The sequence below is a fragment of the Thamnophis sirtalis genome, unplaced genomic scaffold, assembly GCF_051295495.1.
Source record: "Thamnophis sirtalis isolate CommonGarterSnake01/CBP01778 unplaced genomic scaffold, rThaSir2_p1.2 scaffold_6, whole genome shotgun sequence".
Lineage (NCBI taxonomy): Eukaryota > Metazoa > Chordata > Lepidosauria > Squamata > Natricidae > Thamnophis > Thamnophis sirtalis.
The window spans coordinates 65,820,816-65,844,929 of NW_028261386.1; the positions used below are offsets into that span (position 1 = coordinate 65,820,816).

The 24,114-nt window shown below is 37.0% G+C and overlaps 1 protein-coding gene across 1 annotated transcript; it reads right to left on the reverse strand.

Annotated features, from left to right (window-relative positions):
* Positions 1-1,867: 1,867 nt before the first annotated feature.
* On the reverse strand, positions 1,868-22,681 carry EXO1 (exonuclease 1). Its single transcript, XM_087719125.1, has 14 exons — positions 22,594-22,681; positions 20,559-20,739; positions 19,279-19,398; positions 18,240-18,363; positions 16,796-16,933; positions 15,600-15,812; positions 12,730-12,917; positions 12,151-12,247; positions 9,184-9,412; positions 8,124-8,367; positions 6,486-6,966; positions 5,881-5,979; positions 3,319-3,509; positions 1,868-2,075 (listed from the first exon to the last, which is right to left on the reverse strand). The coding sequence occupies exons 2-14, from the start codon at positions 20,717-20,719 to the stop codon at positions 1,931-1,933; spliced, it is 2,430 nt and encodes an 809-aa protein (XP_087575251.1). The 5' UTR covers positions 20,720-20,739; positions 22,594-22,681; the 3' UTR covers positions 1,868-1,930.
* Positions 22,682-24,114: the final 1,433 nt, after the last annotated feature.

The window sequence follows — 24,114 nt, forward strand, 5'->3', positions numbered from 1 at the left end:
ATATAAATATTTCTAAAAAGCAATAGTTATTTTATATGCAACAGCTCTCCCCTCTCAATATGCTTATTTTCTGATACTTGCCTCGTCTGTCCTGAATGACCATCCTGGAAAACAAGTGAGATTGCATGCACACATCCTGTGAAACCATGGTTTTAACTAGGGTTGGGCAAGCTACAAAAGCAACAATGCCACATTACACCTCCACATGACATCCAAGTCCAAAGTTGCTAGTCCAACATTAATCTGGTCACAATCCATACCTGCTTACCTGAACTAAGCTGTCAGTAAGCATCATGGATAAGTTGGCACAGAACTGAGGAGAGCCAGGCCAAGACTTTTGGTAGCCAAAAACAAAGGCTACCAAACTCATGTTTACTTTTTACTTCAATCCAAATATCAGAAATGTGCTCTCAATAGCACCTAGAGCAGCACAGTCCCTTGATCCAGATGAGGCAGGCTGCCTTCAGTAGATCTGTTGTCCAGCAAAAGTGAGTCCAGAGGGCGTGAGAAGGCTGCCACAAGGTGATTGCCTGGTCTGCAGAATAGACCCAGACAATCTGGCTGAAAATGCCCCAAACTGCACTCAACCACCGTGCAACACTCTAGCTATCATCGTTACTGTTTATTGTTCACATAGGGAGAATGAAAGCAAGAGTCCAGTATATGCCTGCACAACATTTGTAGAAACTTTATTTCTATTTATTTAAATGCATTGGCCACCCAACTCTAATGGCCTAGACATCTCAAAAAACAATTAAACACTAAATCAGATACCACAAACTAAATTGATCTTATGAACAACAAGCTTGACAACAAATTACTTGCATTACAGCATATTATTTATTATAAGGTCAAGCTTGATAACAGAAATACAATTGTGGACCACAAGAAATACGTGGCATGCCAGTCAGCTATTTGGTACTAAGAAGTGCAGGGCAATATTAGAGCTGGCAGTATCTGTGAAGCCTGGAGGTGTTGAGATGCTTGTCTCTAAAGATGAAAGTGACTGGGAAAACACACGTGGCAATGAATCTTTCCTGATGGTGGCATTTGGTGGTAGTAGATTATTTTTCAAAATGGACCTCAGACTGCTGCTTGGCAGATCACACACAGCCTACGGGTTGTATTTTGTTGCAGGCTTTGTCTAATGCCCAAGTAGTTTGGACCAGAAGTGAAACTATCTTAAATCCAAATTCTGTGTTTTAAACCCTCAGTGTATTCAAACCAATACAATCAAATTAATTTTGACCACCAATTCCCTCTCTACAACTTGGACATGTACTGTAATTGCATTTTAAGTGCCTTTTACGTGAAACATTCATTGTTCTAATAAGAAATCTGGGTGATGAGTACTGCTAGGAAAATAACGAGTTTCGGCGGAGTTACAAGAGGGAAGCACTTCCTTCAATTTTAGAGTACGCATGCATATATTTAGATATTTTAAAGAACTGCCACCATTCAAGGACGTCTTTGTAATCCACTATCATCCCCCCTTGATTATGGTTGTATGAAATTCAGCGTAATAAATTTTAATTATAAAATATAATTTATATATTTAAATGTAATACCTGTTTTCCTAACTTTTCAGATTTTACTTCCTTTAATGAATTATCTGGACCCACTTTGTTGCAGAGATTTAACATGATCTTTTGTAATCTAAATTATTCATTGTTCAATTTGCTGACTTTTTTCCAAAAGTTTTCTTGCATTCGTATACATTATATAGTCAAGCAATCTGTTTGTATCAAAAGATTTTATTCAATGCAGCAAAAAGCATAATATTGTTTCAATTTGCTTCTTTCAAAACAGAAGTTGATAATGTCAGCTGAAGTCTATATATCTATATATATGTACAAGTGTTACTTTGCTTTTTTCGTGTCCAGAAGTAATCTAAATTCATACAGAAATTGAACAGGGATTACAGAATTGCTCAGGTCTGCAGTACCACTTCACTAAAATATTTTCCATTGCAGTTATCAAAAGTTTCATCACATGTGTCTGGAGGGAGTTGGTTATTATCTTTAATTGGAGACAATGGTTTTGATTTTCTACAGGAAGGTAGTATTTCTGATTCCCTAAAAGAAAAAAAAAGTATGGTTAATAGTGGTAAAGATGAGTATTAACAAAGTTTAAAGTGAATTGAATTTATTGTCAGTCTCCTTGGGGCTACATTTTTACTGCACACCAATAAAAACAACTGGATGGATGATTTTTTCTCTCTCTCCGTTACTTTTGGAAAATAAGTCCTGCCAAAGTCAATTACCCAAGATGGGAAGAGGATACACTGCTTTTCTCTGAAGAAGCTACAAGCTTTTTATTCCACAGCAGCAGGAGGTACCAGCAAAGCCAAGGAGAAACTGCTTTATGGGAAAATAATGAAGCTAGAAAGAATGAAAAGTTGTTTCTGAAAACTGCCTCTGAGATAAAAATTAATACTTTAGCAGACATAGAAGAGGAATCGGTAAGAAGATCTGATAGTTTGATTTTGCTCCGACCTTAAAAATAACCCTTAGAACATATATATTTTGTTATGAGTAAAGAGATATATAAAGAAATCAGAGTTAAATCAATTATCTGTAGATAAATGCAAATATTAAAGCCAGTGGAAGAATTATGCAGTTAATAAAGCTAATGTGAGGGTTCTAAATAGCATCGCCAATCCAGTAAGAGTCCAAGGCTAGAGATTCCTCAAAGTTCCAATTTATTAGAAGAGCCATGTTGGCACATCTGGGAAAACCCGAATCTGAAGCTTCCAGGTTTTCCCCACCCAGTTGAAAGTTCAAGATCTTGCCACCACACCACAAGTCCATCACATGGTCCAATTACCCACTGCAATGCTGGCAGTTCCACCTATCCACATCTGTCCAGGTGCAGGGGCAAGATGGCCTTGACTCTCTGGGAAGGAATGTTTGAATATGTGGCAGGCTTGAGGCCTCATACAAACATGCCTTCCAAGCCTGACAGCTTCAACCACAGGAGATAAAAGTTTCCTTGGAATATATTTTATTCCTAATCATTTAAAGAGGATGGAATTCAACAAATATTCCTAAAATTAGAGGCAAAATGAATTCTTTTAAATATTTATGTCCCCCCCTCCCTTTTCAAATGTGAGCCACTCTTGGCAGCCTCCATCAACAGACAAACTTAATTCTCTGGGGATTCAAATGGTTACTTTAAGGATTGTAAATGCACTGTTCTGTTGAAAAGTCATTAAGCTAATGCCATGTTTTGGGACCATGTATTGTTTCACCAATACTTCCCTTTCTCCACAGAAGATTAAAATAAAACAAATAAACATTTAGATTCAAAGAGATTCACCTTTTGAACTGGAAGCTCTTCCAGAGATCATTAATTTTCACTTGCTGTCCTGACTTGTTTTCAGTATCATGATGTTTTTTCTTTATACTTGTTATTTTCTTGCTTAAGCCACTAACTTTGGCGGGCATCAATAATTTATGTTTTTCCACCATAGGAGATTTTAGAGAATTTGTTCTACATAATGCAGGAATCTGAAGACAGAGAGGGAGAGGGGAAGAGGGAGAGAGAGAGAGTAAAAAAATTATTTTGTTTCAGTGAATTATAAATTGTCCCTGTAAAGAGTAGACACTGATAGAAGAAAATATTTGTAACTTCAGGGATGAACTGTGGGATACTTGGTGTTCTCAGTTAGGTGATTTCCTTGCAGATGTTTCATTACCAAACTAGGTAACATCATCAGTCCAGGTACATTACCTAGTTTGGCAATGAAGCCACTGCAAGGAAACTGCCTAGCTCAGAGAGCACCAAGGACTCGAAGTTACTTGACAGCTACTAAAAACATTTTTATAGTTGAACATGCATATCATTTCAAGCACTTAAAGACTGGATTTGTAGAGCACACTTAACTCTAAACCCAAATTAAAAACGCACAACTGGATTTTCATTTGATGCTACATCGAAACAAATAGGGTTAGTGGGAGCGCATGATTCATATAACATGCTGAGAAAATAGTAGGACTTCTTAGAATATAATAACCAGAAACAATTCCATTTAATCTAATTGTTATGCAAACTCACCCCAAAGTATTTCTGAAATAGTTTCACCTATTAAAATCTAAGGAGTGTGTGTGTGTGTGTGTGTGAGAGAGAGAGAGAGAGAGAACGCCATGCTATTTTTTTGTAATGTTAACCAGTATTAAAACACACTGAAAACAATAATCTAAACCATATTATTGTTAAAATACAAATACAATTACGCAAACAATGGTTAATATACGTATACCTCAAGAATGGGAAAAAAAGAAGTAACTAACCACAAGATGTCAGTATAATTCTGAAGAATATAAAGAAGTATTTAATCAACTAATGACAGTTTGAGGGTTCTGTAGGCAAAGCTTATTAAAAATGGCTTACAGCAGATAATTTAAAAAAACAAAAAAATCATCAAAAGAAAAGCTAAAATAATATATATCAGCTGTTATATTTCAGTGTATCTATATATGAGGATTCATTGCTCAGTGTTCATTATCTCCTGATAAATATAGTATCAGAATTTTTACTCAATAGGGATCAAATGACTAATCATATCATTTCCTGAAGGAAAATTAACAATATTCTCCCACTAAGAAAAGCTAAATTAAAGAAACAGAAAAAAATTCCAATGTTACCATGTGTGATCAATTATTGAAACCAGATGTGTTCAATCTAATCCAAAATCTTATGATCAGAGTGGAACATTATAAATATATATAACTTGTACTTAAATAAATCTGATTTTAAAATGAAACCAAATACAGTGTTTTAGATGGTTCTAGCATATACAATAATTTCTCAGTTTAAAAAATGCTGCACAAGTTTGACTGAAACCATGATGTAGATCACTGTGGTACGCTTGAGGAGAGCGTTCCATATTCTTTCTTTCCCTTTTGTGCAAGAGGTGAAATAAAAAACATGATCTGAAATAATAAGATTTGCATGATTTAAAGCACTCCATACATGCTTAAATAAATAAGCCTTATTGATTGTACTGCATTTGGCAGCCTGAGCTGGGATGCCTTAGGCAACTTAATAATTTTATGATAGATGTGAGGATCAAATCAAAGATTTTCAGGTTTTATTTAAGGTTTACTTTGGTTGAAACAAGCTCAAAAAATTTGCATATGATGCCAAACTACTTCCGTTTAAAATAAAGGTGAAAGAAGATAGAGGCCAAAGTCTGAAGCTCACATCAAATAGCTCAGTTGCAGTTTTAGCTATTTGAAAAGAGCCCTATATACTTGCAAGAAGCTACTGCAGCCCTAACCTGAGTTATATGACAACCCTAATGTATACAGGGAGTCCTCAACTTTTGACCACATAAGTTGCTAAGTGACAAATTTGTTAAGCGAGTTTTGTCCCATTGTACAATCTTTCTTGCCATGTTGTTAAGCGAATCACTGAAGTGGTTAACTTTGTTAAGTCAGTCTGGCTTCCCCATTTGATTTTACTTGTCAGAAGGTTGCAAAATGGAATCACATGACCCTGGGACACCACAACTGTCATAGATATGAATCTGTGGCCAAGCATCTGAATGTTGATCAGATGACCATTGCTGCAAGGGACGTTAAGTGTGAAAAACTATTGTAAGTCACATTTTTCAATGCCGTTGTAATTTCAAACAGTCGCTAATTGAACTGCTCTAAGTCAAGGATTGCCTGTACTTTCAAAGGACTAGGAATAGCTCTGAGGTATCAGAGGGGAGGAGTAATATTTTAGTTATATCACAGGAGGGTGCTGATCATAAATAATATCAAGAATATATTATAATCCATGCATATTAAAACAGGTCCTGTCTTCAAGTCATACTTTAGTATTTAGATAGAAAACAAGAACTTAAAATGAAAAAAGAGGAAAAAGATATACCATATTTTTGGAAACTGTGCTCTTATTATCTCTACATTCTGAAAATGGAAGGATCTGAGAATTCAGATTATCACCTGGTTCTGGACTGCTGTCAGTTTCCTGCCATTAAAAAAAGATAGGCATTATTTTACTTTAAATGTGAACTCTTGTGTCATTTTTAAAAGTAAAGCTATGCCTAAATGAAGTACAGTAAAAGAGTTATGATTTTGTAATCCACTGTGCTCCTTAAAAGTGAGATTAGAATTAATTTCCAATAACTAGCAAAGTGACACAACAGTTATAATCCTGTACCAGCTTCCATGAACGTCAGCCCTATTAAAACCAATGACGATATATATTGGAATGTCTATTAGAAAATGAAGATATCTCATTGCTTGACATGTTCCGACACTCTTAACAGTCAATCAAATTAAAATATATTAGTTTACAGCAGTACACAGACTATCAGGCAGGCAGGCAAGCAGACTTTGAGGTTTCATAAGTTACTTTATAAATGGAGAGCCAGATGTGTAACAATTGCAACAAATAAGAACAGATTTGGACAATCCCTTGAGAATGCCATGACAATTTAATAAACTGCTTAACTAAAACAAAGAAAATCTTACTTTGGCAGGAGCAGCATTTTTCTTGGTCACTGGGGACTTTTCTGAAGTATCCACCTTGCTTTGCAACAGCTTGTCAAAATTCTGCTTTGATAAACACCGCTGTTCTTTTAAAGGTGATGACTCTTCATCAGACTCTTTATTTGCTGGTGAGGTTATTTGTGATCCAGTCACACTATTGTCTTTCCCTGTGTCTTTACTGGGTCTTTGATACTGCTTTAGCAGTGCTATGCTTTGTGATAGGCTAGGAATCGAAGATTTCTCTGCAAAGTTTCTAGACCAAGTGAAACAGCTGGACTGTCCTACCCCAGGTGTGGTTGAGACCTTTCTTTCTATTTCTTCAGTCTCCAATGAACAGGGACTGTGGTCTTCTGTTAATTTCTTTATTTCCTTAGTTGGACTATCAGCCTCATTGTCCTGTAGAGGCAGGTCAGTTTTGTTGTTCGATATAGTCTCAGGCAGATCTCCAATGTTGCAGAAAAATCTAACATACATTGAGTGAGTATAGGAGGAAATGAGAGATAATATAAAAAGATGTGTGCGTTAATCTAATCATGTTAAAATGTTAGTTTTACTGATAATAAATTATTAATGTATGTTAAAATTATGGACATAATAATTAGAAGCTAATTATAACAACCTCTAGACCAGTGATGTTGAACCTTTTTTGGCTCACGTGCCAAAAGTGGGGGGAGCGCAGAGGGATCGTGCGCGGGCATGCCACACCCATAATGCTATACGCATGACCCTAGAGCACATGTGTGCATGACCAGTGCTCCTCCCGTTTTTGGCATGGTTTTTTCACCCGCCCCAGGCTCCAGAGGCTTTATAGGATCATGGGAAGGGCGAAAACAGCCCCCCCCCCGCGGCTTCAGGAGCTTCCCTGAAGCCTCCAGAGCACGAAAAACTGGCCCCATGGGCAAACCAGAAGTTGCTTGTAGGGCCAGTTTTAGCCCTCCGGAGCCTTCAGGAGGCTTCCCTGAAGGCTCCAGAGGGCAAAAAACGAACCTACGAGCAAACCTGAAATGACTTGAACGCTCCGGAGGGTTAAAACTGGTCCTACGAGCAAACCAGATATACATTCCTGAACTTCCAGTTTGCCCGTAGGGCCTTTTTTTTGGCGCTCCAGAGGCTTCAAGGAAGCCACCGGAGGGCTAAAAATGGCCTCAAAAGAAGGCCAAATTCAGCTGGCCAGCACTGGTCAGCTAACAGGGCAACCTCTCGCGTGCCCTGACAAATGGCTCCACGTGCCACCTCTGGTATGTGTACCATGGGTTTGCCATCATGACTCTAGACCTATGCTTTCTCACCATTCTCAATATTTTACTTATGTATAATATCAAAACATGCTAGTTAATATCTATTTTTAGTTTTCGAGGTGAAATCCACACACCTTAAAGTTGCCAAGGTAGAGAAATACTGATGTAGACACTGCAATTCCCAGAATTATCAGCCAGCAGTCTCACCTGGAGAGTTCCATATTGAATAAAGTAGCTGTGATATTAATATTTTATAATATATTGTGTAGTCCTGATTATACTATCTGATTCTACTGATAGTGTTTAAGATTTTTTTAAAAAATATTACTTTGCTTTAAAAAAAAATACTGAAATTGCAGGAATGCAATTTAAAGACACATACCTGCTTCTGGTTCCTGGAACAACCACTGCACCATTGTTTTCATTTTCCTTCTGAAAAATAGTGGCAAATTTATTTCTAAGCCTGGGCTGAACACAAGAATTGTCCTTATTTTTGCATGAGTCCTGGGAAGCACAGGCTGCAGATGTTTCAATAAAAAGTTGCTGCTTCTCATCACATTTTTCTGTTTTGGTTTTTTTTGAGTCAGAAAAATACTGGCTTAAAAGTTCTTCTTCTGATGCTTCTTCTAAATATATAAAAGATGAAATAAGTTCAATTATACTATATCTACATCAGCATTTTTAATATATTGATATTAATAGAGTAGACAAATACTATCGCTGTACATTAGTTTACCCCAAAACAGAAAAAGAAAAATGGAAAAGTTAAAAAATAAACAAATTATGTTTGTTTTAATGTAAGTGTTCTGTTAATAATTCCTTTGGGTGATATATAAAAAAGAAATATAAGGAATTAAGAAAGATGCTATGAGTAAATGCTTATATTTCCTAACCATTGTATTGAACATTCAAGCTTTACATGCTAAAGGTAAAATTAGATTAAGGCTTTGTTTCATATATATATATATACACACACACACACACACACACACACACACACACACACACACACACACACACATATATACATATATACATATATACATACATACATACATACATACATACATATATATATATAGTCACAACCCCTGATATGCCCCAATTATGGGAGGAAGCTAACTGCTTCCATTATCTGTCAATCGGCTCGTCACAAGAGTCCATCACGACAGAAACCCAATATTTTTACTGTTGCCTTTGTTATATTTGTGTTATATTTGTGCTGGTAAAGTCTCCCTTTATTTATTTACCAGCACAAATATAACACACACACACATATATATACATATACATACACACACACCATATATATATACACAACATACATACACATATACACAAACATACATACATACATACATACATACATACATACATACATATATATATACACACATACATACACACACACACACACACACACAAAAATGTAGAAATCATACCATGCCTGGGTCTTTTTGCCACTAGCATTTTGCTAGGAAGTTTGAGTCCTTTTAAGTTAATTAGCTGCTCAACTCCTCGGGTAGTGGATTTCTCTAGCAAAGGTGCTGAATTTGTGACAATTTTTGTAATAACACAGGGTTTGTAGTCCCTGCTCCAAATGCTCTTTAAATAGGATGATTTCTCATGAGTATAAGTGACATCCCAGCTGCGGCTTCTTGGTAGTACAGGCTATACCAAAAGAACAGAAAGAAAAACATAAAGTTATATTGCTCTGTTTCTCTAAATTACACTGAAATTAATTTTATTACTAGTTTAGAGTTTTCTCAATGTTTTGGTACGTAGCCATTGGACGCTGAACAAAGGGAACCTAGTAGTGATCAAGCCTACCGAAAAGATTGACTGTTATAATTTTTTCAACTCATATATACCTTAACACTTTTCTGATTGGGAAACTCTTGAAATATAGCTGCCTATGAGATAATGACTTTACTTATGCAATGGCTTTAGTTTTTCCAGTTGATGTACTGGCCAAAACTGGTTTCACTCTGAACGATTCTGTATTGTCTTCTATGCAAATAGCCATTCAGACACTTGAAAATAGCTGTATGTCGTGCAGCTGTCAACATTTCTCCAGATTATGCTCTCCAAAGACAGCAGAACTTTTTCTTTTGTACTGCCTGAACTGTTGCCAAATATGATCTCAGGAGTTTGCATTTGTCCTGGTGAAATTTATCTTGCTGTTTTTGTCCATTGTTCCAATTTGTCAAGATTCTGCTGAATCTTGATACTTAACTTTATTTCTGACATTAACCAAAATTTTATATTAGAATTTGAACAAAACATATAGTAACACTACATATTAACAATATATAGCTTTATAACATGGGAAATAAGAAATAATTCTTGTATGTATACTGTTTCTCGGAATTTATCAAGATTGAACTAAATTTGCAACTTTTTGGAGGATTTCTGAACATTTCTCATTAAAAAGAACATATGCCTTCCCATAGAATAGCTGGAGTGATTAGCAAGCAAGGGTGATGTGAATTCTGAGCCGCATGTATTATAGAATAGACTGTTCAATAATACGTTTGATGCTGCTATGTGGTTTTTTTTTAATCATAATAAACAGAACATTAGCATGTGTGATGTCAATTTAACTATATCCTCTACACATTCTTAGAAGAGACTGTTATGCTTCTTTTAAAGCCAATGCTGATAAATAATTGTTTAGTGAAAGCAAAATGCTCATCTGTGAGGAGTGGAGATAAATATTGAAACACATAGAAATACAATATATTTCATCCCTGAATCTTGTTACTGTTTTCTAAAATGATTTGCTATTCCTTTCTTTAGGTGGTTTGCAAATCTGATACTTTTATGTACTTTACCTAAGTCAGGGGTGTCAAACTGGTGCTCCCTAGTCACATGCAGACCACGCCCACCCCAGCTCCATGAATGGGAAAAAAGTCACGTGATGGCAATGAGAAGCTGTGAGTTTGACACCCATGACCTAAGTCATGTATAAAGATGCTGAACAACACAGTACCTACACTTGTACGAATTTGTCAAAACTTTCTTCCAGTTTAAACTGAAGCCATAAATATATGCTTGTTGGATAGAATTGTTTAACTAACTCTGTATATGTTGTGGCGCAACAGCGGCCGGCTGAGCTGTTGGTGGAATCTGACAGTGATGAACACTATAGGACTGCCCTGGAGGCTGAAGGGGGTGTTCGGAGTCAGAGTAGGGACTAGAGAGGCCTGTTGGCCACCAGGTGGCGTCTGAGTCAGGGAGAAGTGAGGAAGAACAGAAGGAGGCTGTCCCTGACATACGTATGCGTAGGGCTGCGAGGAGGAGGGAGCAGCTTTGGAAAAAGGATCACTGAAGGAAATAGGAACAGGTAGCTACTGATTGGCCCCTCCCGGAGACCTTATAAGTGGGGCGACGGGAGGGGAATTTTGCAGGAAACAGCAATTTACTGATCCAGCTGTAGAAAAAGATTGGGAGAATTTCATGAGTTCAAGCCTTGTTTCATAGAGATAGCTTTCTGGGTTCCCAGCCAAGGGGTTGCTTATCTCCCTCCTTAGTTGTGGCAGACAGACAAGTCTGTGTCCATATATATTGTAGAGGCTTGGGACCAAACAGTATTCATCCAAATGTAGAACAGATCACCCTCAATTTTGTCACATCTCATGGAAGTTGTTATACTATGTCTTCCTCATTCCTGCGGTGAACTAAACTGGATACTATCAAAAAAAGAAATCAGGTTGGCTTGGCATAATTATTCCTAATAAAGTCACTATTGTTTTCAAAACAATTTTCTAAACTGACTGCTTAATAATCTCTCCTGGAGTTTTGCTTGTATCAATATAAATTGACTGAAATTGTGAGTCCTTTTCGTCCTATTTTTGAAAGTAGGAACAATTTCCCTTTTCCAATTCTCTATGACACTATGCTAATCTTCTATGATTTCTGAAAAATCGCATGAGGCCCAAACCAATAAAATCAGAAAATTCTCCAATATGAGACTATTCAAAAAAAAAAAAAAAAAAAAGGAAGACTTATCAGCATATCATCTATAAAACTTCCTTTCTTAGAAGTTGTTGACAGCCAACCTAAGATACTTATAAAGTCAAATCTAAAGTATAGTTAACTAGAAAGTCTTGTCAATTCAAATCACATTAAAGTGTTGAATACAGAATATTTAGCACAGAGGATACTTATGCCTGAAGAGACTCAACAAGGACAAAAGTAGTTTGCAGTGCCTCCAAGTGGTTGTTAACAAATATATCATCTAAAATTGTAGTTTTGATACAGGATTTTTAGTATAATGTATCAAATCTTGGCATAAAACGTATAACTATATTCTTCAGATTTATCTAAGTCTGAGTTCAAAGTCAAGCAGAAATACAAGGACAAAATTGTTCTCGACCATTAAAAAATTTTTAGATACAAAATATTACCGATGATACATCAGGATCATAGTCATCAATTTGCTCCATTGTGAAAATATCTTTATTTCCAAGTGCAATTTGAAAAGCAGTCCTATCATCCAAGTATCTAAATGAATCGATCTCAGAAAAACACCATTTTAATTAGAATTTTCTTTTTTATATATAGTTTCATTTTATGGCATTCATAACTCTGCAAAGTTCATAGAAATGTTCATGCAGTTTTACAACATATGAAAAACAAATTTTACCCTTTGTTTTAAGTAGATATAAACTTAAATAATTTAATAGCTAGCTGAGGGATTAAGACTGCATATAGCCTAATCCCAACTTCATTTTCCAGGAGGTTTCAATGAGCTTATGAAAAGGCAGGCCTCCTCCAATGGCTTATATTATTTGAAAAAAAATACTATTTATTCAAGCAATACTATTCTGAAGGGGATCAACATAAACTAAATAGCAATTGATCTAGAAACAATTCCTTTTTTTGCAAAAAGTGCTTAAGGATTTTACCTTAAGACATAGAAACAACTTGATGGTGACATTTTTATGCTCTCTAGGTATATTACATTTTTATTTGATAAAGGATACTTTCCAGCGTAAACTAGAGTTTCTGGCTCAATATCATCTTCATAAGCATTCAAAGGAACAAGTTTCCTTCTGACTGGGTCAAAAACCAACTGATAGAGGAAAGTATTATTAGCCCGAATAAATCCTTGTATGTATTCTTCAGATACTGAAATATTCATTTTTAAATACTGTCCCATTTTTCCAATGATCTGTCGGGAAAACAAACAAATAGTGTTCATGAGTAATAGCAAACACAAGTGCTTAGCTTATAAACAATCTCTTTAGTCACATCAGGGGACAATTTCCATAATCATCTGTCCTCCTATCATATCATTCCCTAATGATCTTAGAAACAGATGTTCAGAAAGAAAGTTAATATCCAAGCCAATACCTTTATGAATCTACATATCAGTGCTTTGGACTTTGCATGAAGAAAATCTAGAAAATCTGGGTTATGAGAAAGTTATTTTCTAAAGTAAAGAGTATCCTAAACACAGAATCATTCCTCTTTTTTTCTATAGGGATAACTAAAAGATGCACAAATGGGTTTTGAGCCAATGTGTAAAATAATTTTCTTTCTACATGTATCACTAAAGAGGGTTTTTAAGGAGAAATCTAGCACAAACATAAATGAAAGGAGGGATTATTTAATTTGATTCAGAATCTTTAACAGGCACTCTGTGTGTCTGTGTGTGTTTGTGTGTGTGTGTATCTATATCTATATGTATGTATGTGTTTATACCTGTGTGTGTATCAAGCAGTAGCAAATTTGACATTAACTTTCTTAACTATAATGAAATTATCTGATTGTCAGCGATAGCAACATCCCAAAATACATTAAATTGTTAAATTATATTAAAATACTTTTTTAAAAAAACCTTAGAGATATATTTATGCTGCCGTGCTCAAAGCAAATAAAACAGAGAAAGAAAAAGATAAAAAAGGAGGTAAAGTGGGGAAGAAGGAAAGTTAGTTCCAGATCCAAGCCAAACACTTCACATGTCATTATTTTAATGTCTACTATCCTATGACAAAAAAGAAGTAGATGACACTCTATTGACTACTCTTGAATTTGCTGTGAAAGCCAAAGACCTTCACTAATTTTTACCCAACACACACAATCACATGCCTCTCTTACAGATCATCACATATTGTTGTGAGGCAAATTCTGAAATGTTTTAAGTCAAAGGCCTGAACACCCAATAAATATAAAACCCACCCATCCCAACTTAATGACTTAGTATAAGTTAGATTGCATGCACAGCAACAGGGACATCCGTCACGAGAGACCTTGAACTCCTCAGAGAAAATTCTTAGCTGCTGATTGTGCAACACCTCTGAGTTGTAGGGGCGAAAGGAGCTTTAGAGCGTGTGAGAATGTGCATGTAGTGTCTGCCACATCTTTTCGTGGAATTGTGTTGCATGACATACTATGAAATGACTCAGCTGCTTAAGGAAATGCCAACAAGTACAACCTACTTATCATCCAAGCATCTTTGTCCCTTTGTATCCAAAGTGCTGCAGCCTGTGACAAATATATTGATCAATTGTAGCTACAGATTCCCCTATAGAATCATAGGATCCAGGGTTACGGAGAAGGGGCAGCCTCCTCAGTTTAATGAACTGCTTCTCTTATTTTAGGGACCCTGATAAGAAAGGGGAAAAATTAGGCCTTTTTTATTTGATCTATTTGTTTATTGACAACTGGCCTAAAAGAATTCTGAAAAGACAGCAGAATTACACCTGTTATCTAAGATGCTTTTATGCCCTAGAATACTGAAAGGCAACCAGCTGCATTGCAGATGATGCTGAGCTACAGTTTCTAGCAGGCACAGCTACACGGCTAATTGTAAGAGATACAGGATATAGCTATAGATCAATAGGAACCACAGGTTGCCCACTCCTGCCCGAGGAAGAACGGCAAATTAAGATGGCAAATTAATCAGCATAGACCCTCTCTGAATAACTTGGTGTTGGTAACAGCTAGAATACATAAAGTCAAGGATGGTCTGCTGAAGACAAAGCAGATGTGGCAGTAATTAAAAGTATGTGTAGAAAGCTCTTACGCAGAGATTTGATGGCACTTAAGTGGGCTATCAACAATTGGTCTCTCTCCCCCAATTCTAACCACTTTCAATTTTTACCTTGATTGCTTCCCTGCTAATGCATTACCTACTCAGAACCAAGAATAGTACAGTTACTTTTACTGTCAAGAGCCAAGTGAGAAAACTAGGTTTTGAAAATGTTAGCATGAGATGGAATTTAAAATATGATTCTGAAACGGGAAGAATACAAGAACTGTGATGGCGAACTTGTGGTATGCGGAGCCATCTCTGAGGTCATGCAAGGCATTGCCCTATGTAAGCTCGAATGTGCATGCGCGCGCTGGCCAACTGATTTTTCAGCCTTCTGGAGGGCAGGGGGAGGCTGTTTTCACCCTCCCCAGGCTTTAGGAAAGCCTCTGGAGCTGTGGATAGAGAAATATGGCCCAATGGGCCAACCCAAAGTTTGTTTCCAAACAAACTGTAGCGTGCATGCGCGGGGGTGGGACGGTATTGCATTATGGGTGTGGGCATGCACACACACACGTTATCGCGTGTGCGCCCTTTTGGCACCTGAGCAGAAAAACATTTGCCATCACTGTACTGGAGAGAGAATTCATGACATTAAACCCAATTCAAAAGTTTTTCTTGGGTGAATGCTTTTCCTGTTGAAGCTTCACCATTTGAATCCTGGGAACCATATTGTTTCATAAAACAGTTTCAAGGGGTTGTTTCTTCCTTAACCCTCATCAGAGGAAAGCACCATTTTTGAAGTTCTAGAGATTTTCCTCGTTATTGATAAGGAGTTTTGAAAATACAAGATAAATCAAGATGCAAAGAATACATTACCTTGATAATATCGGGGTTATTGGCTATCTTTAACAGTTTGCAAGACTTGCCTAAGCCAATACCATGAATGGATGGAAGGTAGTCACAACCAGAAAGAATACACATGTAGCGGAATTTCTCTTCTGTAAAAACATCCCCAAGCTGTTTGCACATTCCGAGGCGAGCTTGATCAATTTCTAAGCCATTTCCAAATTTGTCAATTTTAAGAAATACCTTGAAATGCAAATAAAATCGTGAATGAATAAATATATTCAAGGAACATCCACCAAGTGTATCAACAGCATCAAATGGCATCAAATGGATCAGGTGTTCAAACTTCTGCCTCATTTCAATGTGCATGCAAAAAGGGAAGGGGCTTTGATTGCCCTAAAAAAACCCACTCACCATTTTGATGCTATTGAACATTACTAATTTTATCTAGTGCTGATAACCTGGTGCTGCACACTAGAAAAGCTATTGGAATATTTTTGATGTAAGGAAACATTAAGTGAATTGATGTAAGACTTTGGAGGATTTTACAGTTGGAATAAATAAAAAATTAGAGTTCCATTGTACAATGTTATTTTAATTTTAAGCCTAATGAGGATTTAATTACAAAGCAATTAGCAGAACATTTTATTTTACGTGCCCTTATCACAAATATTTATAAGTTCAGGGCAGAGATGATGTACAAAGTAGTGACAAAGAGATGCAGCACAAATTAAAAGTCCCCAGTTTTATTCTCACTTCTGCCATGAACTCCCTAAATGTTCTTAATAAATTATGCCTTTTCAACATAATAGTCACCTACCTCCTTGTAACGATGACATCAAAATTAAATATTTCAAGGGCATACACATGTATATTTACAAGCACATGTGTTCATATGCCCACATATGCACACATTTTGATTTCTCTTTAGAAATATCAAGTTTCGGATCTAAGCATATGAAAGCAAATTCTCCCTCATATGGAAAAAAGTGAAATCTAAGCATCCGTGTTTGTTTGTATAAATTGCACACTGCCAATTTCTAAACCATATTGCTTGCTCTTTTTAGGCTGGTTGTTCAAGTCTGCCTTAACTAACTTAAGATATACCTATATTTTGCTATATTTAACACTGGCAAGGGAAGGGAATGCAAAGGCAGATGAGCAAGTGAAGACCCTGCACTGGACCAAACAGGATCAAGGAGTGATTTCCCATGTAGACTTCCTACCTTTTTGCATCCAAAAGCGAGGAGATCAGAATCCTCTGTAATTATAGCCTGGACCATGCCAGCTTTGTTCAGATAAGCTAACTGAGCATCAGCTTCATAAGGCGCAACAAGACAATCTATTCCTCGAGCTCGGGCAGCCTGCAAGCAAGCAAACAAACAAACAAAAATAATGCATCATTCAAAATGCCCATTATAATACCACACATTAACATATAGAACTATAATAAATGAACAGTTCACCTGCTAGATACAACTTGAATATTGCGTCTGGGATCCTGGAAAGCTACTCTTTGAGTTTAGGACAAAAAAACTAGCTCTCCGGGGCTCTAGTTGCAATAGTCAAGTTGTATCTCCTTGGATAAATCACATGCTTAAAGTGGAACTTTCTATAATCTAATCTAATTTAATCTAATCTAATGAAATCCAGCTGCTTTTGCCCAACTTGAATTCATGAATTACACTCTGTATACAGGTAGTCCTCAACTTACAACCACAATTGAGCCCAACATTTATATTGCTAAGTGAAACATTTGTTAATGAGTTTTGCCCCATTTTATAACCTTTCCTGCCACAATCGTTAAGAGAATCGTTGTAGTTGTTAAGTTAGTGACAGAGTTGTTAAGTGAATTTGGCTTCCCCAATGACTTTGCTTATCAGAAGACTGCAAATGTGGATCATGTGATCTTGGGACACTGCAACCGTCATAAATATTAGTTGCCAAGCACCTGAATTTTGATCACCTTACTGCGGGCAGGCTGCATTGGTTGTAAATGTGAAAAATGGTCATAAGTCACTTTTTTCAGCTCCATTGTAACTTTGAATTGTAAGTCAAGGACTACCTGGCCTTTTCTAGTTCTTGAACCAGCTTTTACTATTTAGCTACAGAAATGTTTTCTTCCCACAGACTTAGGCCATAGAAACTTGGGGACACACACTTCCTTGCTGGGGAACATGTTGCCAGTCTAACCCACACTGGGGGAGGGGAGAAAGAGAAGTAAAGGAGAAATGAAGAGACTGTACAAAGGCTGTTATCAATTGAAATCCTTGTAAACCTAAATACACTTCTAAAAGAATCCAGTCATACCAGACTACTAATGGTCCATAAATTTTTATGTAGCAATGTACACAGTCCACACAAATCTTGCAATCAGATCAGTATTAGGTTTATATGTATCCTAGATAGAAAAAAATGGGGCAGAAGGGGGGTTGTAGATAGATATTTCCCCCAGCTTTTAAATTTAGTAATTGTGGAAAAATGCTTTTGTCTCAAATTACATATTTTATTATAAATTCACCACTAAAGGTTACAAAATAATAAGCACAATTCGTTGTTTTCCTCTAAACTAAGTTATGCAAGCTTAAGATTGATAGCAAAGGCAAATGTCATAATCAAGACATGGAAAGTGGAATTCATAGTAGGGAACCTGCTAATATAAACACTTACTTTAATCACTTCACAAGCCATTGCATGTGTAACATTAATGCTGCGAGCAAAGCATTCTCTTGCTTCTGATAATTTCCCTTCACGGAGCAGCTGTTTCCCTTTTAGGAGATTTGTTTGTCGTTTTCTTCAAAATAACATAACAAATACATTGTCTAAGAATCTCACATTTATAACAAATAAATAGAATATTGTGCTATTCTCCCCAAAACTATCCTTACATTTTGGAGATTTACCATATAAAAGCTTAAGAATCAGATATAAAAGACAACAATAATCAATAATATAAAGTCCAGTAATAATATGTTCATTACTATTATTGTTATTAGCAATGGCATTATTACATTATTCAGAAGACCATAATGCTATTGCAGAGGAATAGTTCAGCTGCCAATTTAGCAGCTGTGTTGTAGGACAAGGTGCACCACAGAAGGGCTTTGTACCAGAAAGATGAGCAGCTTTTCCTGCAGCATCATCCACAGCCCCTTCCGGAGTCACCAAATAAACGCCACAATCAGGAAGGTTTAGAGTGGGCAGGAATGCCTAAATGGAGCATTTGTTTCTCTACCAATGTGGTACCTACAGTATTTATCTACTCACATAGAATAGGCTTTCGAACTGTTAGGTGAACAGAAACTGAGATGAGTGTTGGGAGCTCACCCTGACATGAAGTGCTAAGATTTGAACTGTTGGAGAAGAGACCATCTTCAGTGTCATTAAGCCACTGAGTCACCACAGCTCTTGTTCATTGCTATTACTTAATAATAGTAGAGAGATACCTACATGTTTCCCAACTTGTAGAGAATGGTCTCTACTTGGGGATTTCTCTTTCTCTCTGTAATGCCCAGTCAGATCCAGTCCATTTTGATCTCAATCTATCTTTTGCTAATTTGAACCTTCTTACAGAATTTGGTCCCATTTTGTTTTTGAAGTATTATTCTGCTAGAAAGCAGAATCCCAATTTCTTTCCAATATTCTGCTGAGTTGGAAAGATTAAAAAAGGAACATCCCCAGCTTCTTAGTATACACAAACATAACTTACTCTCTTCTTGCTTTTTCAACTTCTTTTTTTGAAGGCAGAGTGCATCCATCAAATACCAGAATTGGTTTAACTCCAAATGATAAAAGCATATCAACAAGTTTCATGCAATAAACTACGTATCTGTGAAAAGAAACACCAGCCTCATACATTTGTCACGACATCTTGAAACATAACATATGGTTTGTATAACAAGGCCAACTTCGCCTTGCAATAACAAAATTGCCATTAGATTAGGGTAGCAACATGATCAGCCGTGGTTGCGGTTTATGTCAATGTAGCTAAATCTATATTTTGTGCCTAGTCAAATATTTAGCTTACAGAAGTAAATGAAGAACGTCATTTGACTTAATTAACTGTAGTAAACACACCCTACAAGAGAAAAATATTTCATTTTGTACATTAAGAAAAGTGTATGGATTTAAAAAGATTATCTTCTTTTCCAAATATTTTTAAATTTGGGCTGTAACTCTTTGCGCCAATTATTCATAACTATTTACTATTACTATTTTTAAATGGGATTTAAATCATTTGTTTAAAGTTTTCACAAGCAATTAACATGAAAAAGAAATTAAGTTCTGTTATTTTTCTGAGTTCATGCATTGAACAACATACTTAATATGCTCAGCTTCCCCATCTTTCTTACTGATGGAATACATTGGTGGGCAGCATTTATGCAGCTTTCAGAATGAGACCATCTTTCCTGTACAGTGAACTCTATTTCAAATTTAGAATTAAATTCACAGCCTATCAGCCCCAGAAGAGGCCATCAAATCCATTCAAATGCTTAAATGGTTTATATGGCTGTGCACCTTCAACCCATATGCATCTGTCATTTCAAATCCAAGCACTCTTAAGTTTGCAGCCAAAATTTGGTGACAAAATGACAGGGATTTTTTTTTTGTTACCACAATTTTTGGCATGAGAACACATCAATAAGCATGAAAACTTAAAGGGGTGCAGAAAGATTAATTTCTACCCTTTAAAGCTGATAACAACAGTTAAAAGCATATTACTGAAATTTGGTAGCAAAATCACCAAAGGTTGGAAACATGAATTTTCATGTGAAATGCTAAAATGCAGAAATATCCAGCTTTAAACACCTCCAAATCTTTGAAAATGGGTCCTGTTTCCCCTGTGATGTCACCAAAAAGAAGCCTTCTGCAGCCTTTCAGTGGGCCTAGAAACCTGTTAAAGCATGAAGGCTAAAAATGGTTACAGGCACCCCCACCACTTCCGTAACTATTTTACCCACTCTATCAGTCAAATAATTTTGCACATACTGGTCTGTGGCTTCTCCTTTTGCTAGTTTTTCTGCACATGCATAGGCTCCTTTGTGCAGCCAGCAATAAGTGTCTACAGCAACTACTTGTCCTTTGTACTTCTTTACATGAGTTGGTTCAGCTGCCTCTTTGATAAACTGGAGCAACCCTTGGATTCCCATTGTATCGTATCAGTTGAATTCTGAAAGCAAAGTAAAGAAACACAAAGCCAACAGATTCATAATTGCTCCTGAGCTGGGCCAGGAAACTTTACAACACACATCAATAAGATTTCCAAAGTGGCAATGGACCTCTAGTGCAAAAGAGACTATTACACCCTCATCAGGATGTATTAATTTGATTAATCAGAGACATTGTTAATCAATGAAATAATATATAAAATATTAGTAACTAGTAACTGGTATGTTGTAGCATGCACCAACAGAACTTGCTTTCACATTCACTTGTACCGAGAACTGATTTTTATATATGAGGATATTATGACATTAGGATCAACTTTCAGGAATAAATATGCAAGACATATTTTCATCTCTAGTTCATGCCTTTCTCTCTTTTCCTGCTCTTCAAAATCCATCAAATCCTTTGATAGTATTGGTGGGGGGGGAATTAGCAGTAACACAACATCTAAGAAAAAGGGACAGCTATTCACTGTATTTGGAAAGCTGCTGAATTACTTTCTCAGGTCCAAGTTGTTGCATCCCCCTGCTTCCCATTCTTATCCCACCTAGTCCTAGAAGGATCCTATGCAAGCTTCAAAGAAATCTTTAAAACAATACAAATGACCAACCCTTTCATAGGAAGGTGACGGGGAGGAAAAAATGTATTAAAGTAGAGAAAATTCTTTCATTTGAAGCAGATATACAATAATACAATAGCAGAGATGGAAGGGACCTTGGAGGTCTTCTAGTCCAACCCCCTGCCTAGGCAGGAAACCCTATACCGTTTCAGACAAATGGCTATCCAACATCTTCTTCCAGTGTTGGGGCATTCACAACTTTTGGAGGCAAGCTGTTCCACTGATTAATTGTTCTAACTGTCAGGAAATTTCTCCTCCGTTCTAAGTTGCTTCTCTCCTTGATTAGTTTCCACCCATTGCTTCTTGTTCTGCCCTCAGGTGCTTTGGAGAATAGTTTGACTCCCTCTTCTTTGTGGCAACCCCTGAGATATTGGAACACTGCTATCATGTCTCCCCTAGTCCTTCTTTCTATTAAACTAGACATACCCAGTTCCTGCAACTGTTCTTCATATGTTTTAGTCTCCAGTCCCCTAATTATCTTTGTTGCTCTTCTCTGCACTCTTTCTAGAGTCTCCACATCTTTTCTACACCGTGGTGACCAAAACTGAATGCAGTATTCCAAGTGTGGCCTTACCAAGGCATTATAAAGTGGTATTAACACTTCACGTGATTTTGATTCTATCCCTCTGTTTATACAGCCTAGAACTCTGTTGGCTTTTTTGGCAGCTGCTGCACACTGCTGGCTCATATTTAAATGGTTGTCCACTAGGACTCCAAGATCCCTTTCACAGTTACTACTGTTGAGCAAGGTACCACCTATACTGTACCTGTGCAGTAAAAGTTTTCTGTACGTAAATAGTAAATAACAGTTAAATATCCTCTGCAAGTAAAAGTTTTAAGCAGAGCTGCAGATGCTGAAGTAGCAAGCCAGGCACGCCAAGTGGCACTGAAAACAATGGATTTAATAAAGACCTTAGATCACTAGATAAAGATTGCGAAGTTTTCTTTTTTTTCCTCCATCAACATTCTTACTCGCGCCATTGAATTCAAAGGACAACCCGCGCTTTAATCACTTTGCATTCAATTGGCGAAAGAGACAAAGCCGCAGCGTGTTTATTTTACTAAAACACAGGCAGTGTGTGCTCTACGCATAACTTTTATAGTAGTTTGGGTCTTAAATATCCCGGGAGACGATCTCACTTTCCTTTTAATGAAGGCACTCTCTCGCGTCCAGCTCCTGAATTCTCAAAGCCCGTGAATGAAAAATGTGTCGTCGTCCCCCCCCCCCCCCCAAAGTACCTGATGCAGGAGCGCAACTGCTGGGACCGGGTCAGCGCCGAACCGTCACCCGGCGACAGACACTTTTCGCCATTCGCCGCAAAATCAACCCAGCGCGCCAAGCTTTCAACCCGCGCGCTTCTCAAGCCCCACCTCGACCCCGCCCTCCTCGCGAGAACGAGGGAAAGTCCAGGCACCCATGTAGACCACAACGCCCAGCATGCCGCGCGGCCCGAAGCCTGCCTTTGTGCTCACCGCTCTGCATCTTGGGTGTTGTAGTACAAGCGTTTTCTTTGTGCGAAGACTGGAGTCTGCCTTTAAAGTTATGGGGCGCTTGTTGCTGCTGGGGTTGTGTTTTCCGTTACGGTATACGCGTTCGGTTAGAACAGTAAATTAAATGCAGTTGTCACGTTTCTAGGTCGGTATGGCTGGAATCTAGCTTAGTTTATGGTTTATCATGTGTGAACATTGGCAGTTGAGTTAATTCAGCACAGAAACATTCATTTAGCGAGTGGTGGGAAAGATGTCGTGGACCTATGAGTGGATAAAGTAACCTGATCCTTATTTTATCAGTAGTCATTTTGTGAGCTTTCAATCTTTAGTATCAGTATGCCACCTAGAGTCTGCTTTGATCGAGGCAGTACAATAGATGAATCTCATAAATAAGCACCCTTTTACCTATTAAATCTACAAACCTCTTGGCAAGCTCCGGGATCCAGAAAATCTGGGTGCCTAACTTGGTTAATTGGATAAAGGCCATTGACTCCTGATTGATTCCCAATAAATGCACAGATCAGTGCTCGTCGTGCTGATGTATTTGCAGCAATAATCCAACAATTCTTTAAAGGAGAGCCCAATCTCTTTAATTCTGTCAATCCAATTTAGCTTTTTTCTAGCCCTTCTATCTTCCTCAACCTTGCCAACATTCTTATTCAGCAACTAGTGAAGCATATGCCAAAGAATGTGAATTTCTTTACCCTATTGCTTCAATGGAAGTCTTTACTTAGTCCAGGATCTACTTATATTGTTTTATTTTTCTTGTAGTTTATGGTACTCTTTGTAACAATATACTTTCATCTTTCTTTTGAACTCTCTCCATGTTAATCTTTCTGCACACTTTTCCAGTATCCATTATTGAACATGCATGAGGAATTCATATAACTCATATAACTTTATGATTGGAATGAAGAGGTAACATATTTTCCAGGCCTAGGACTGTGTTTTTTAAAGGTGAAATTTGGGTTATATATGTGCACAACTTTAAACATGAATTATATGGATTTCCAAAATGATTTTATACTTGGAAAAACTGCAGGATGAAGAAATAAAAGAATTAGGGAGCAAGCGTGCAAAACAAAAAAAGTTTTAATGAATTTCTTAGGTTTGAAAAAAACAAAATGAGTAAAAGATACCATGCTACTACTTATTCCTGCTGTGATAAAAATAAAGAGGTTTTTTTACCTCTCATGGGGGTCGTATAATTAAGCTGAACAATGTGTTATTCATTCAGAAAAAAAGTAGAGTTGTAACTCAAACCCAATT